Source organism: Leptonychotes weddellii, chromosome 7 (assembly GCF_054177405.1).
Source record: "Leptonychotes weddellii isolate Sample4059 chromosome 7, ASM5417740v2, whole genome shotgun sequence".
Classification (NCBI taxonomy): Eukaryota; Metazoa; Chordata; class Mammalia; order Carnivora; family Phocidae; genus Leptonychotes; species Leptonychotes weddellii.
Window position 1 is genome coordinate 84,879,415 of NC_138375.1, and position 14,137 is coordinate 84,893,551.

General features: G+C 37.6%; 1 protein-coding gene across 13 annotated transcripts in view; it reads right to left on the bottom strand.

Moving 5' to 3' along the window:
• ATG10 (autophagy related 10) overlaps positions 1-14,137 on the bottom strand; it is a 225,923-nt gene that overhangs the window by 40,755 nt on the left and 171,031 nt on the right. Inside the window, exon 5 of one of the 13 annotated variants that reach the window (XM_081826646.1) lies at positions 1,660-4,078. The exons of the other annotated variants lie outside the window; for them this stretch is intronic. Within the exon in view, the coding sequence (XP_081682772.1) occupies positions 3,887-4,078 (192 nt within the window). The 3' untranslated portion in view covers positions 1,660-3,886. Of the gene's footprint in view, positions 1-1,659; positions 4,079-14,137 lie in introns of those variants that run through there. 13 annotated transcript variants of the gene reach the window in all.

Here is a 14,137-nt window from a genome sequence, read left to right on the forward strand (position 1 = left end):
ACAGATGAAACCGGAAGATAGGTCAGGGAAAAAAATCAGAATGAAGCATAGAAAAACAAAAAGGAAAAGGAAAAGAGCATGACAGACATATGATATACGGTAAAGAGGTCTAAATACCTGTAATTAGAGTCACCGAGAGAGTATAGAGAGCCTGGGGCAGAAGCAATATATTTAAAGAGGAAATGGCCACAAATTTTCAAAAACCAATGGAAAACATCAAGCCACACATTCAAAGAGAACCATGAATCTAAAGGAGGATAAAGACTAGAAAATACACATAAAATGGCTAAAAACAAACAAAAAAACACACAAAAAGTTAATCCTGAAAGCAGCCAGAGAAAAAACTGACTATCTTTGAAGAAGCCACAATAAGACTGATAGCTAGACAGTAAGACATCTATAGAAGAAATCATACATTTTATTAAAAACCTTCCCATAAAGGAAACTCCAGACCCAGATGCTTCATTGATTAATTTTCCCAGACATTTAAAGAAGAAATAACATGAATATAACATAAACTCCTCCAGAGAATAGAAAAAAAAAAAAAAAAGATTCTTTCCCAACCCATCTATGGAGGTAATGTATCCTTGATATCTGAAACTGAAAAAAAAGAAAAAAAAAGAAAAATTATAGGTGAACTTCTCTTATGAATATGAATGAAAATGTCCTAAGCAAAATATTGGCAAACAAAATCCAGCAATATAGTGAGGGGAAGTATTTTAAAACCAAATTGGATTTTCCCCAAGAATATAAGGTTAATTTAACATTTGAAAATCAATGTAATTTACCATATTAAGAGAGTAAAAGAGAAGTCATTGATCATCTCAAAAGATGCAGATAAAGCATTGAATTAAAAAAATCAACATCTCAAAAACACTGAGTAAACTAGGAATAGGAGGAAACTTCCTCAATCACATAAAGAATACCTACAATAAAACCTAATGTAAGTCTCATACTTAAAGTATTGAAAGATTTCCCTTTAAATTGGGAATGAAATGCCCATATCACTTCTATTCAACAACATACTGGAGGCCATAGACAAAGCAAGAAGCTAAGAAAATTCAACAAAAGATATGGCAGAGCTATAAGTAGAATACTATAAAATTATATTAAAGGCAAAAATTTAACTAAATTAAAGGAGGGATATACCATATTCAAATTGGAAGAGTCAATACTGTAAAAATTCCTACTAACTCCAAGTTGATCTCAGATCTAATTTAATACCAAAGTCCCAGGATGAGTTTGTGGAAATTGATAAGCTGCTTATAAAATTTAAATGAAAATGAAGAGTCAAGAACAGCTAAGATAAAGAAGAATAAAATTAGGCAATTTCCTCCACTGGATATCAAGATTTACTATAAACCTACAGTAATAAAGATAGTGTGATACTGACAAAAAGACAGACAACTGAATAAACAGAGAATCCAGAAACAGACCTGTCCATATGTGGAAATTTTTTTTTTTTAAAGATTTTTTATTTATTTATTTGAGACAGAGAGAATGAGATACAGAGAGCATGAGAGGGAGGAGGGTCAGAGGGAGAAGCAGACTCCCTGCCGAGCAGGGAGCCCGATGCGGGACTCGATCCCGGGACTCCAGGATCATGACCTGAGCCAAAGGCAGTCGCCTAACCAACTGAGCCACCCAGGCGCCCCATATGTGGAAATTTAATATGCAACACAAGTGACAGAGCAGTGTGGAAAGGACAATCTTCTTGATAAATAGTGCTGTGCCACCAACTGGATATTTACATGGAAAAAAAATGAAATTTGACCTATACCTCATACCACAAACAAAAACCAGTTCCCAGTGGCTCACAGAAATAATCTGAAAGGTAAAATAATAAAGCATCTAGGTAACACAGCTGCCCAACAGCATAATTAACAACCACATGTGACTATTTAAATTTACTAAAATTTAATAAAATTTAAAATCCAGTTCCTCAGTCACACTAGCCACATTTCCAGGGCTCAAGAGCTAAATGTGTCTAATGACTATTGCACTGGACAGCACAGATATAAACATCTGTATTTTTTGACAAATTTCTGTTGAACAGAACTGGACATAGACTACCTTCATGACCTTGGGGTAGACAATTATCTCAGTCTACAAAAAGCACAAACCATGAAAAGAGTCATAAATTAGACTACATTAAAACAAAAACTTCTGATTATCAAAAGACACTAGCAAGGAAATCAGAAATCAGGCTACCATGTGGGAGAAGCTATCTGCTACACATAACTCCACCAAACTCATACCCAAAATATACAAAAAATTCCTACAAGTCAAGAAGAGAAAGACAACCCAATAGGGAAAAAAAAATGGCAATATATCGGAACAGGCACTTCACAAAAGAACGTATCAACCTCATTAATTATCAGGGAAATCAAATTTAAAGCACAATGAAATACTAAAACACATCCACCAGAATGGTTAAATTTTAAAAGAACAACAATGTCAAACAGTGGTCAGAAGACAGAGCAACCAAAATTCCTGTGCTGCTGACAGGAGTGTTTATTGATACAAGAGCTTTGGAAAACTGGTATTACCTATTAAAGTTGAACATATTCATACTCTATGACCCAGCAATTCTATTCTGGTATATATGTAAGAGAAGTATATACGTATATGTATCAAAAGACATGATCAGAATGATCATAGCTAAAACTTAGGGAGAGGGCCACATGTCTATTGACAGTAGAAAGATGAGTAAATTGTGTTGTAGTCATACAATGAAATAGTGTACTATACAGCAATAAAAATCAATAAATTCCTGCTATATGAAACAATATGGATGAATCTCGTGAACATGATATTGTGCTTCAGTAACCAGAATTAAAAGAATACAGTACATGGTATATGATTCCATTTACATAAAGTTCAAAAAACAGGCAAAACTAATACAAGGTTTTAGAAATCAGACAATGGCTTTATTTACGGAAAAGGGAAAGAAAGTGATGGGAAGCAGGCATGAGGTGGGGGCTTCTGAGATTTCAGAAATGTATTTCTTGACTGAATGGTGGCTACAGAAGTAGAATCACTACATGAAAATTAATATCTGCATATGTCAAATTTGTATACTTTTGTTAATATATGTTGTACTTCCATAAGAGAATGTTAAAAAAATCAGCTCATTTCATGTACATGCCATCAGATTCTAATACCTTCTACCTCCCTCTCATTGCTGTTATTTATTGATCTAGCATCTAAAATTTTAGCATTTGATTCAGTCTTCCCTTCTACCTCAAGTGCCCCTATCATCTAAGGTGACTCTAAATCCACGTGAATGACCCATGCAACACTCTGGTCTCTCTTTCTTGAATTCCACTTCAGCTAAGCACTCCAACAGCCTCACTGAGGAACTTATCAACATCAAGAGTCACTCCCTCTCTAAAACCATTGTCAGACCAAAACATCTATATTTTCAGATCTCTTAGAAGATTCCCAAGACTTCAGTTCTTTAATCTCATGGGAACCTCTGGTCCACATTTTTCATAAGCTCACCTCCTTTCTTCCGATTCAAACTTAGATTCTATTCTTAGTCATTTCAATCACTTTCTTACCAATATTCTCAATTTCCTTACCTACTATCTCTCCATTTTAGCACCTGGCAAAATCCCACCTTTGGCTGATTCTTTTGCATTTGCACCCAGGTTGCTGAGCACTGCTGGAGAAGATCATATAACTTGGCTTGCCTCAAGTGGACCCTCCATGCCGCCTCCTTGACCTGACATATTTCTCTAGTCTACTCTTCCATCCCCCATGGAAGGAAGTCAAATCTTCTCCATTCTTTCTAAAGCTATGAAATCCCTCTCTGTCAGCAGATGAGTTTGCTTCCAACTTCACAGAAAATATAGAAACCATAAAATATCCTTTTCTTGCCAAACTAAAAATACATCTGAATCCATAACCATATCTTGTTCTTTATAACTTCTGTTAAAAAGGAAGAGTCGTCTCTTGTCCCTCCATCACCCCCAGCTTTTCTGGGACTTTGTTCCTTCAATTCTCTTCTTCCTATATCTTCCCTCTCCGTTGGCTCTTTCCTATCAGTTTTTAAAATATCCAAGTCCTTTCCATCCTAGAGAAAAAAAAATTAACTACAGTGAAAAATAAAATCCTCCTTCCCCTCCATTTTTCTCTCCAAGAATCATCCTATCTTCCTCCCCAGTTAATGACAACAATATTAATTTTGTGTCGACTTCCTCATCCCCCTTTCAGGCATCACACCACAACAGTTTGTTTACTCACCATAGCTACACAAACAAACTGGTTGTGGCGGACCCAATGGGCACACTTCAGTTTTTCTTACCTGGCTTTTCTGCACACTCAGTATGTCCACAGTGCTGAAACCCACTCCTCCCTAGGCTCCAGGGCCTCAACACCTCCCACGTTTCCTCCTGTACTTCTACCTACCTTTTCTTAGGGCCTTTCATAGACAGTCTTCTGCTTACCTCTTAAGTGATAGAATGCTTCAGAATTCTTTTTTTTTTTTTTAAGATTTTATTTATTTATTTGACAGAGAGCGAGAGAGTGAACACAAGCAGGGGGATTGGGAGAGGGAGAAGCAGGTTTCCCGCCGAGCAGGGAGCCCGATGCGGGGCTCGATCCCAGGACACTGGGACCATGACCTGAGCTGAAGGCAGACGCTTAACGACTGAGCCACCCAGGCACCCCCAGAATTCTCTTTTAGGCCATTTTCTCTTTTCATTTTATATATGTTTGGATGACCTCATCTACTCCCATGGCTTCAGTTACTATTTATTGCTGATAACTTCCAAATCCACATTTCTAGTTCTGGCATGTCTCACGAGGTTCAGAGACATGACACTTGGATGTCTTGCATGCTCTGTCCTCTAAACTCAGGATCTTTTTTTTTTTTTTTAAAGATTTATTTATTTGACAGAGAGAGACACAGCAAAAGAGGGAACACAAGCAGGGGGAGTGGGAGAGGGAGAAACAGGCTTCTCGCCGAACAGGGAGCCCAATGTGGGGCTCCATCCCAGGACCCCAAGACCATGACCTGAGCTGAAGGCAGACGCCCAACAACTGAGCCACACAGGTGCCCCTAAACTTAGGATCTTGAAAACCGAACTCATCCCATTCCTCCTTTGTGAGTGGTATCATCCATCACCCACGTTCCCCAGCACTGTAATTCCACCTCCTAAAGAGAGTTTGTCTTTACCTCTAGTATCATCCTTTATTTCTACATGCCTCCACCCCAATCTAGGCCATCATCATATTTTTCTTGGGTGACTTCTTCTTGCTCTTTACTGGCCTCCTTCCTCTACTCCTGTTGCCTTCCAATCATCTCCTTACTAGAGCCAGAGAAGGCAACTGCTTGTTTAAACATTTGTCTTATCATTAAATTATAAGACTCATAAGAATAGAGACCATGTCAATCTTGCTAACCTATCAATTACTATAGTATCCAGTACCGAGTAAGATTCAAGAAATATTTGTGAAAGAGATAAGTAAATTGGTTATCAGTGAGTTCCTCTAATATGGAAATAATGTAGAAATAGCCCTAAAGACTTCATACAGATGCCACATTTGTTTTTATTCTCCACTGTACCCCAGAGTCTAGCACAAGTCTGACCCACATTTGTTGAATCAATGAATGGGAATAAAAATAAAATATGAGATATTAGCGTGCTTTGCAAAATGACATATAAAGTGCTATACGGGGGCGCTTGGGTGGCTCAGTTGGTTAAGCGTCCAACTCTTGATTTCAGCTCAGGTCATGATCTCAGGCTGTGCGATCAAGCGCCACATCACACTCTGTGCTGTGTGTGGAGACTGCTTAAGATTCTCTCTCTCCCTCTACCCCTTGCCCCCCTCCAATAAATAAAATAAATAAATAAAGCTATATAAATAAAGTGCTATCAATAAATATAAAGTGCTAACATGCAAAGAATAAAGCAGTACCATTTCTCATAGAGAAAAGAACTTGCCAGTTTACAACTGCCACCTCGACCCTGCTACTGTTCTCCCTATTCCCTTCCCTGCTTTACTTTTTCCCATAGCAGACTATGTAATTTACTTATTTAGTTTATTGATATCTTCCCCACTAGAATGTAAGTTCCACTAGAGCAGTAATTTATACCTGTTCTGTTATGGAACACATATGAGGTGCTCAATGAATATTATGAATTTTTTTTTTTTAAGATTTTATTTATTTGACAGAGAGAGACACAGCAAGAGAGGGAACACAAGCAAGAGGAGTGGGGGGAGGGGAGAAGCAGGCTTCCCGCCAAGCAGGGAGCCCAATGTGGGACTCCATCCCAGGACCCTGGGATCATGACCTAAGCCGAAGGCAGACACTTAACGACTGAGCCACCCAGGCGCCCCGAATAATGAAATTAACTGTATCTGGGACTGTGCTAGATATGTTAAATATTTTATCTTATTAATCTTTAAAATAACACTCTAGCTAAATCCCTTTATCTCTATTTTAGAGATTTTATTTTATTTAATTAATTAATTAATTTATTTATTTATTAAAGATTTTATTTATTTGTTTGAGACAGAGAGAATGAGAGACAGAGAGCATGAGAGGGAGGAGGGTCAGAGGGAGAAGCAGACTCCCTGCTGAGCAGGGAGCCCAATGCGGGACTCGATCCTGGGACTCCAGGATCATGACCTGAGCCGAATGCAGTCGCTTAACCAACTGAGCCACCCAGGCGCCCCCACTATTTTAGAGATTTTAAAAAAGAGTCTCATAGAAGTTACATCATTCCTTAAGATGTACAGGAATACTCCAGGAAGAAACCAAAAGGTAAGACAAACAGAAGCACAAATAAGATGTAGAAAAAAATTGATATGTATCAGTCATTACAATAAAAGTTAACAGATTAAACTCTCTGGTTTAAAGACAAAAATTTTTGGCTTTCTAAAGCACAGCAAAATAGGAAAAAATATGTACAGTCCTTAAACATAAGGACACTATAGTTCCGGTGCCAGTCAAGATGCAGTAAGCTCACTAAGCTTATGTCTCTCATTGATTAAAACTAAAAAACCAAAATTTAAAAAGCAGCTACCCTAGGACTCTGAAAACTTACAAAGGTAGTAGATTGGAAAGAGCAGCAAACTTGAAGAAAAACTTCCATGGGAGTAAGTTCCCTGGTTTTTCTTCTCTCTCCTAGCTTTGACCCAAGGGTTGTCCCACTGTGGAATTGTGTAAGAAGCATAGACAACAAAAACAATGGGATAAACCCCTCTTTGGCCAGACAACCAGGAAAAGGGCTCTCTGTGAGTTGAAGAAGATTGGGGGAGGGAGATCCTCTGATGTTTTCTTTCCCTCTTCTTCTCTCTCATAGCCTGCCCCAAAGGTGGTCCCAGTCATGGACCTGAACTGCAGTGGCAGCCTAAAACTTGGAGAAAAACAAACAATAAAAAGAAAAAATCTGTTTCTGGTTAGAGCAACTGGGAAAAGGAGACACTGTGATTTGAAGACTGTGGAGGAATACACGTTTGTTTTTCTTCTCTCTTTTCTCTTGCTGCTTTGTCTCAACGGTGGTCCCAGTCACATGGAACTACATGCACAGCAAGAGGCTAAAACTCCAAGAGAAGCTCTGTCTTTCCAGGCAGAAGACCAGGAAAAGGAGCCTCTAATACCCAGAAAGCATAGGAGAAGTCCTGGGGCATAGACAGCTGGAGAAACAGATCCCCTAAATCTGTATACAAACAGATACACATCCCAGGCTCACCCCTAAGCTGTGCATGTCCAGGACAGATCCAAACCATCCTAGCAAAAACTGTGAGAACTGAACTGAAATTTAAAATATTACTCAAGTCTCAGAGTAGTGCCTGAGAAGTGCATGCAAAGGAGAGATGCAAAGCAGCATAGCAAATGCTTAGAAAATTAAACTGACATTGGAAACACCACTCAGAGAAGATGAGACAGAACTTGGAGACTGAACCTCAGTTGGCTGATAGCCTGCTAAGAAAAACAAACAAACAAAATCAACATTCTCTTCAGAATTTTAACAGGACTCAGAATTTCATGACCTAATAGTCAAATGACCGGGATATTAATTTAAAATTACTTGACGAACCAAGAACCAGGAAAATTTGACCAATTCTCAAGGGAAAAGACAGATGACAATCTCAGAATGTCCCAAATATTGGATTATTACACGAAGACATTAAAGCAGCTATTGTAAACATGCTGTAGGAGATAAAGGTAAGCACTCTTAAAATGAATGAAAAAATAGAAGTTCTCCACAGATACGAATAAAAAAATAACCAAGCGGAAACTTTGAAAAATACAGTATCTGAAATGAGAAATTCAGAGGATGGGCTCTCTGGCAGAATGAAGATGACAAAGGAACAAGTTAGAAAACCTGAATATAGATCAATACAAATTACCCAGTCTGAAGAAGGGAGGAAAAAAAAAGATTTAAAAAACTATGGGACTCTATAAAAGGGTCCAAGACTATTCATATCCCCAGAAAAACACCAAGAAAACAACCTGCAGATTAATATCTCTCATGAAAATGAATACAAAAATCCTCAACAAAACATTAGCAAATTGAAGCCAAAAATATATATATAAAGAATAATATAGGGGCGCCTGGGTGGCTCAGTCGTTAAGTGTCTGCCTTCGGCTCAGGTCATGATCCCAGGGTCCTGGGATCGAGTCCCACATCGGGCTCCCTGCTCTGCGGGAAGCCTGCTTCTCCCCTCTCCCACTCCCCCTGCTTGTGTTCCTGTTCTCGCTGTCTCTCTCTGTCATATAAATAAATAAAATCTTTAAAAAAAAAAAAAAGAATAATATATCATGGGAATTTATCCCTGGATTGCAGGCTTGGGCCAATATTTGAAAATTAATCAATGTAACTCATCATATTAATGTACTAAAGAAAACAATTGTATGACCAATCTTCTAAGATCAGGGAAAAGGCAAAGGTGTTGTCTTGTATTAATCAAGGTTCTCCAGAGAAACAGAACCAACAGGATGTATGGGTGTGTGTAGTTGTATGTGCATGTGTGTGTTTAGATAAGTAGGTAGGTAGGTAGGTAGGTAGGTAGGTAGATAGATAGATAGATAGACAGAGAAAAATTTATTTTAAGGAATTGGCTCACATGAGACATATGCAGGGAAGGCTATCAGCCTGGAGACCCATGGAAGACTATTTATAATTCAAAAGCAGTTTGCTGGCAGAATTTCTTCTTGCTTGTGGAAGCGAGTCTTTTTCTATTAAGGCCTTCAACTGATAGAATGTGGCACATGCACATTATGGAGGGTAACCTGCTTTACTCAAAGTCTACTGATTTGTATGTGAACTTCATCTAAAAAATACCATCACAGAAACATCTAGAATAATGTTTGACAAATCTCTGGGCACCATGGCCCAGTCAAGTTGACATATAAACTTAGCCATCACAGCTCTCCTCACGCCTTTTCAACATTATTCTGGAAGTCTTAGCCAGTGTAAAAGGGCAAGAGAAAGGAGAAAAAAGCATACGGGTTAAAAAGGAAAAAAATAAAACTGTCTTTTTTCACAGGTGACACAATTATCAACATAGAAAAACCCCAAAACTATGACAAAGCTCCTAGAAAAGTGAATTTAGCAAGGTCTCGAGATAAATGGCCAATATATAAAAATTAATTGTATTTCTATTTCTATATAATAACAAGAATAGTGGAATTTGAAATTTAAAAAATACCAATTATAATAGCATTAAACCCTGAAATATTTAGGTAAAGAATTTAAGAAATACACATAGGATCTATATGTTTAAAACTATAAAAAACACTGATGAAAGAAAGCAAAAAAGACATACAAAAATAGAGAGTTAAACATTTTCACACATTGGAAGACTTATTATTATTAAGATGCAATTTCTCCCCAAATTGATCTACACAGATCAGACAGAATTCCAATTAAAATTCCAAATTTTGTGGATATTGACAAATTGGTTCTAAAATTTATATGGAAAGGCAAAGAATAGCTGACAGAATTTCGAAAAAGAAGAACAATGTCGAGAGACTTACACTCTGAATTTAAGACTTAATATAAAGCTACAATAAGCACAGCAGTGTGGTATTGGTGAAAGGACAGAAAAATAGATCAATGGAAAAGAAAAGAAAGTCTAAAAATAGATCCACTCATATATGGCCAATTGATTTTTGACAAAGGTACAAGGTAACTCCATCAAAAAAGAATAATCTCTCAACAAATTGTGGCAGACCAACTGGACATCCACATGCAAAAAAATAAATAAATAAACCTGAACCCATACTCATACCTCACACAAAAATTAACTCAAAATGGATCACAGATATGTGTAAAAACTAAAGCTTTAAAATATCTAGGAAAAAGTCTTTGTGATCCTGGGCTAGGCAAAGAGTTATTTGATAGAATACTAAAAGTACAGTACAAAATTATTTTTTGATAAACTGGACTTCCTATTATTTAAAAACTTTTGCTGTTTGAGCAACACTACTAAAAGAATCAAAGGAGAAGCCACACACTGGGAAAAAGTGTTTGTACATCACATATCTGGTAAAAGACTTGAATCTACAATATGTAAAGAACTGTCAAAATCCAATATTGAGAATATAAAGCATCCAATTAAAAAATGGGCAAAAGATTTGAAAAGATATTTCACCAAAAAAAATACAGGAATGTGAAACAAGCACATCAAAAAGATACTCAATGCCATCAGTCATCAAGTAAATGCAAAACAAAACCACACTGTGATATTATTCTACACTAATTGATATGGTTAAAATAAATTTAAAAACTGACCATACCAAGTGCTAGTGAGGATGTGGAACAAATGGAAAGTTCAGAAATTGCTGGTGAAATGCAAAATGGTTCAGATAGTTCAGAAAACAGTCTAGTGTTTTTTAAAAAATACTTACCATATAGACTAATAATCTTACTCCTAAGTATCCAAGAGAAATGAAAACTATATCAACAAACAAACCATGTTAATGAATGTTTATAGCAGTGTTACTGTTTGTAAAAGAATTATTATTGAAGTACAGTTGACATACAGTAGTGTTATTTTTTTTTTTTTAAGATTTCATTTATTTATTTGAGAGAGAGAGAGACAGCAAGAGAGCACAAGCAAGGTGAAGGGCAGAGGGAGAAGCAGCTTCCCCACTAAGCAGAGAGCCCAATGTGGGGCTTGATCCCAGGACCCTGGGATCATGACCTAAGCCGAAGGCAGATGCTTAACCAACTGCACCACCCAGGCGGCCCAGTAGTGTTATTCTTAACTGACAAAAAGTGAAAACAACCCAAGGTCCTTCAGCTGGTAAATGAATAAACAAAATGTTATACTTTCATATAATGGAATACTATTCAGCAATACAAAGTTAAAACTATCAATATACACCTCAACATGAATGAACTTCGAAGTTGTGCTAAGTGAAAGAAACCAGACTCGAAACCCCATACAGTATCAAAAACTAATGATGTAATGTATGGTGATTAACATAACATAATAAAAAAAATATATGAAAAAAAAAAAAACCCTATACAGTAGTCCCTTCCTCTTATCTGGGGGGATACATTCCAACATCCCCAGGAGATGCCTGAAACCAAAGATAGTATCAAACTCTATATATGTTATGTTTTTTTCCTGTATGTACACACCAATTATAAAGGTTAATTTATAAATTAGGCAGAATAAGAGATTAATAACAATAATTAATAATAAAATAAAACAATTATAACAATATAGTACAAAAATGTGTGAATGTGATCTCAAAGTATATTTTTGTACTGTACTTATCCTTATTGTTTTTTTAGTATAGTTGACACACAATGTTAGTTTCAGGTGTACCACATAGTGATTTGACAAGTTTATACACTGTGCTGTATGCTCAACCACAAGTGTAGCTACCATCTGTCCCCATACAAGCCTTTTACAGTGTCAGTGACTATATACCCTATGCTGTGCCTTTTATTCCCATGACTTATTCATTCTTTAAGTGGGAGCGTGTATCTCCCTCTCCCCTTCACCCATTTTGCCCATCATCTCTCCCCACCTTCCACTCCAGCAACCATCAATTTGTTCTTTGTATTTACAGATCTGATTCTGCTTTTTTTTTTTTTTTTAGATTCCACATATGAGTGATATCATACAGTGCTGGGGAAAACTGGATAGCTACATGTAAAAGAAGGAAAGTGGACCACTTTCTAAGATCATACACAAAAATTCAACATCGATTAAAGATCTAAATGTGAGACCTGAAACTAAAAATCCTAGAAGAGAACACAGGAAGTAATTTCTCTGACATTGTCAGTAGCAACTTCTTTCTAGATATGTCTCCTCAGGCAACAGAAACAAAAGCAAAAATAAACCACTGGGACTACATCAAAATAAAAAGCTTTTGCACAGCAAAGGAAACTATGAACAAAACAAAAAGGCAACCTACTGAAGGGAAGATATTTGCAAATGCTATATCCTATAAGGGGTTAATATCTAAAATATACAATGAATTGGGGCACCTGGGTGGCTCAATCAGTTAAGCATCCAACTCTCGATTTCGGCTCAGGTCATGATCTCAGGGTCACGAGATCGAGCCCTGTGTCAGACTCCACACGGGGCATGGAGTCTGCCTGAGATTCTCTCTCTCCCTCTCCCTCTGCCCCTCCCCCCACTCATGCTAAATAAATAAGTAAATAAACAAAATCTTAAATTAAATTATACAAAGAATTTATGCAACTCAACACCCCAAAAAAACAATCGATTAAAAATGGGCAGAGGATCTGAATAGACATTTTTCCAAAGAAGACTCACAGATGGTCAACAGACACATGTAAAGATGCTCAACACACTAATCATCAGGGAAATACAAATCAAAACCACAATGAGATATCACCTCACACCTGTCAGAATGGCTAAAATCAAAAAGACAAGAAACAAGTGTTGGTAAGGATGTGGAGAAAACGGAACCCTCACGTACTGTTGATAGAAATGCAAGCTGGTGCAGCCACTATGAAAACAATACAGAGGTTCCTTAGAAAATTCATAATAGAAACGTCACCCTTCTGATGATGATGCGAGTTGATAAAATGCCTATGTGATAAGATGAACTGAGGTGAATGACATAGGCATTGTGATGTAGTATCAGGTTACTACTGACTTTCTGAGGTTCTGTCAGAAGGAAGATCATTTGCTTCCAGATCATGGTTTACCACTGATAACTGAAACCTTAGAAAGCAAAACTGTGGATAAAGGGGACTACCGAAGGGGCGCCTGGGTGGCTCAGTCGTTAAGCGTCTGCCTTTGGCTCAGGTCATGATCCCAGGGTCCTGGGATCGAGCCCCACATCGGGCTCCCTGCTCAGCGGGAAGCCTGCTTCTCCCTCTCCCACTCCCCCTGCTTGTGTCCCCTCTCTCGCTGTATCTCTCTCTGTCAAATAAATAAAATCTTTAAAAAAAAAAGGGGGGGGGACTACTGTATATTGTATAAATCTACATATGACATTTTGGGAAAGGCAAAACATAGGCAGAGAGAACAAGGGTTGGGGTGGGAGAAAGTGCTGACTACCCAGAGAGGCACCTGGGAGTCTGGGGTGGGTGAAGAAACTGCTCAGTATCCTGATTGTGGCAAGAGTTACACAACTCTATGAGTAGGTCAATACTCACAAAACTGTACACCAAAAAAGGTCAATTTTACTATATGACATTTTAAAAATAATGTTCTATTTACCAGGAAAAAAATAAACCAGAGAAAGATGAATAATTAAAAGTAGAGAAAGATCTATGAAATACTACCCATAAGAAAGTTGGTATAGCTACATTAATGTCAGGCAAAATAATCTTTGGGCAATTTGCCCAAAGACATACAGCTTGTAAGGAGCAGATCCAGCGTTTAGTCCACCTCTTTCTTGCTATAAAGTCTATGCTCTTTTTATTATATCTTAATGACTCAGATTCTAGTTATTAAGACTTAGGAAATTTATTAATTAAAAAGAAAAGTTTGAGGGGCGCCTGGGTGGCTCAGTTGGTTAAACATCTGTCTTCGGCTCAGGTCATGATCCCAGGGCCCTGGGATGGAGCCCAGAGTCTGGCTCGCTGCTCAGAGTGGGGCCTGCTTCTCTCTCTCTCCCTATCCCCCACCCCAACCCCCTCTCATGCTCATGCTCTCTCTCTCTCTCGCTCTCTATCTCAAA